Below are 2,436 nucleotides of genomic sequence, written 5' to 3' on the forward strand. Positions count from 1 at the left end.
GTCGCAGGATACCCTCTAGGTGATAGTTCTTGATTACTTTTTGATAAATAATTCGTTCTTATTGCGAAATAGGAGCACTATTTATCAATCTGTGAGAAAAAACGTGAGGAAATTCTGTCTTTTTTGAAGACGAAAATTTTTGAGGCGAAATACCCAACAAGAAGTTTGTAAAAAAATGAATCCGCCTCAGCAATATAGAACTTATCTACAACTTGAATTGATAAATTCCACAAAGATCCTAATCTTACAATCCCCGACACGTGCAAAAATTTACATAATTTTTCATCAAAATGTATCAGCTTTTGCTTGCAAATCTAATTGTCTAATTTTTAAAAACTTCTTAAGAAATAATTATCTTTCGATGGGAACCACATTATCCTGGATGTATTCAGTTGTTTCATTTAAGATAAAGGAACCTCTTTATCTCCGGTTTGCTTTGCAGTTGTTAATCACACTTTACGAAACGGTCACATTGCTGTGATAACAGAAATTTCCATTATGACCGGCGAAAACCTTTGCCTAATAGTCGGTTTAGTTGGGGATTAAACCACTATCTTTATAACAACAATTTATTTTGGTCTATACCGTTTTTAGCTGTGTGTATCTGAATATTCAAGCCCATTTTCACCATAAAAACTCTTCAAATATTCGCTGATAATCTGTCGCCCAAATGATCAACTTTTATTGACAGCAAATGTGATTTAACTCACAAGAACGGCTTAAAATGTCTAGAATTTAATCAGTTTAATAACATCAGAGGACTTACGCGTAATCACAAACGGAGCGAATTTCGGGCGAAAACACTTTTATTCGTTCGCGAACAATTTACATTTCCCACGCGAATTTGGAACAATTACAGGAAAGTTCCAAACAAACTCTTTTATTACGTTGATGAGATATAAAAAAATCTCTTAAATTGCTTTATTGGTTCGTGTATCAATTTGGCTTGAAAAATTGCGATAAATTCGCTGCGTTTTAATAAAGTTCTCTACGAAACGCCCAGCTCTCGTATATGGGGCTGCTTGGAAAAGGACAGCGTGGTTTCCTTGACAACTTGTATGTTGCGCTCACTCCTGAGCACAGAAACAACTGGACCTCAAAATCATCGACCCCGTTCGAACGCATTGATTATGTTACGAGGGCGAATTCAGATCTATGACGAACCAACACGATTTTGAGCAATTTGACTACTGTTTTTTTTTAGCTTGAAACTGGGGCATTTTAACATCAACCGCTCACTGTTGCTTTTGCCATATTTCGGGATAAAATTGACGTTAACGCTAATTTTATAGCGCGTAATGTAACAACAAGCTCTTTTATTACATTGTGGAGATATAAAAAGCCGGTTAAACCGCTTTACTGTTTTATGATCCGGGGATCAACTGACTTGGCGAATTGAGTTAAATTCGACTGCATATTTGTGAAAGTGTTTGTGTCATTAAACTCCCCGTTGCAGAAGCAACGTGTTAGAACCAACACCACTTTCAATGCGTTTCTGCTGGCGGATTCTCCGAAACTTTCGAACAGCCTCAGAACGCTTTCGATGGTCAGACATCTGGTTCTGGAAGACGATGTGAAGGAATATTGGGGCTTCTATCTTCTGAAGGGATCTTCTGTGACTGTGAACACCTGCGTGAGGTAACAAGTGCTTATCTGCTTGCGCCAGCATGATGATATTTTGTTGGACGTTCAGGTGGCCTGGAGCTTCTTTAATAGTAATCCGCGGTCACAGACATCTGCACGAATGCGCCTACATCGGCGACGATTCTTCGGAAGAACTGGATGAACTGATGGAAGCGATCAAGGAAGGAAAATATGTGGGCAACACCCAGGATCTTCAGAAGCCGGTCTCGAATGAATCGATCACCAATGATCCGGAGCTGATGAAGCGCCATAGATCGGATGTGGAGTTTCACAGGTGCGAATTATCTAACCCTTAACAAGAACTGTTCAGAAGGAGTGAACCGTTGAATTTGCAGCCCTCACCATGCCATCAATAAGGACAATCACACCCTGAAAGACAATGTGGATATTTCCGATCTGAACGACTCAAAAGTCCTGAAGTCCATCCTGGAGGCGCTCAAGCTGAAGAAGAACAAAAAGGGCCAGAAGGACCATCCGCACTTTAAAAGAAACTCCACCATTGCCAAAAACGAGACCGGGAACTTCAACATCTACTCACCCGGTAAAAATTCCTGTACACCAATAGAGTTTTTTCAAATAAAACTTCCATTTAGGAATGTTTCCTGGGCTTTGAAGCCGTGGTCTATGGGAATTTTATCCTGACGTTTCGTCCACAACTGCGCTGGACATCATCAAAGGCGATGAGGCAGTGGGCAAGGTGATCTCCCGTGCTTTCCGACTAAGACTGGTTCAACTACTGGATCCCCTGTGGCCGCATAAATACGACAGTCTTAGTCGGAAAGCACGGGAGAT

At 40.5% G+C, this 2,436-nt stretch overlaps 1 protein-coding gene across 1 annotated transcript in view; it reads left to right on the forward strand.

The window, feature by feature from the left end:
• The window catches only part of LOC109541891, a 15,198-nt gene that overhangs the window by 5,123 nt on the left and 7,639 nt on the right, over positions 1–2,436 (forward strand). Inside the window, exons 3-5 of the mRNA XM_048667235.1 lie at positions 1,457–1,638; positions 1,694–1,918; positions 1,980–2,258. Coding sequence (XP_048523192.1) covers positions 1,457–1,638; positions 1,694–1,918; positions 1,980–2,258 — 686 coding nt within the window. The remainder of the gene's footprint in view (positions 1–1,456; positions 1,639–1,693; positions 1,919–1,979; positions 2,259–2,436) is intronic.

Source organism: Dendroctonus ponderosae, unplaced genomic scaffold (genome assembly GCF_020466585.1).
Source record: "Dendroctonus ponderosae isolate FM_Combo_2020 unplaced genomic scaffold, Dpon_F_20191213v2 Dpon_F_20191213_6, whole genome shotgun sequence".
Lineage (NCBI taxonomy): Eukaryota > Metazoa > Arthropoda > Insecta > Coleoptera > Curculionidae > Dendroctonus > Dendroctonus ponderosae.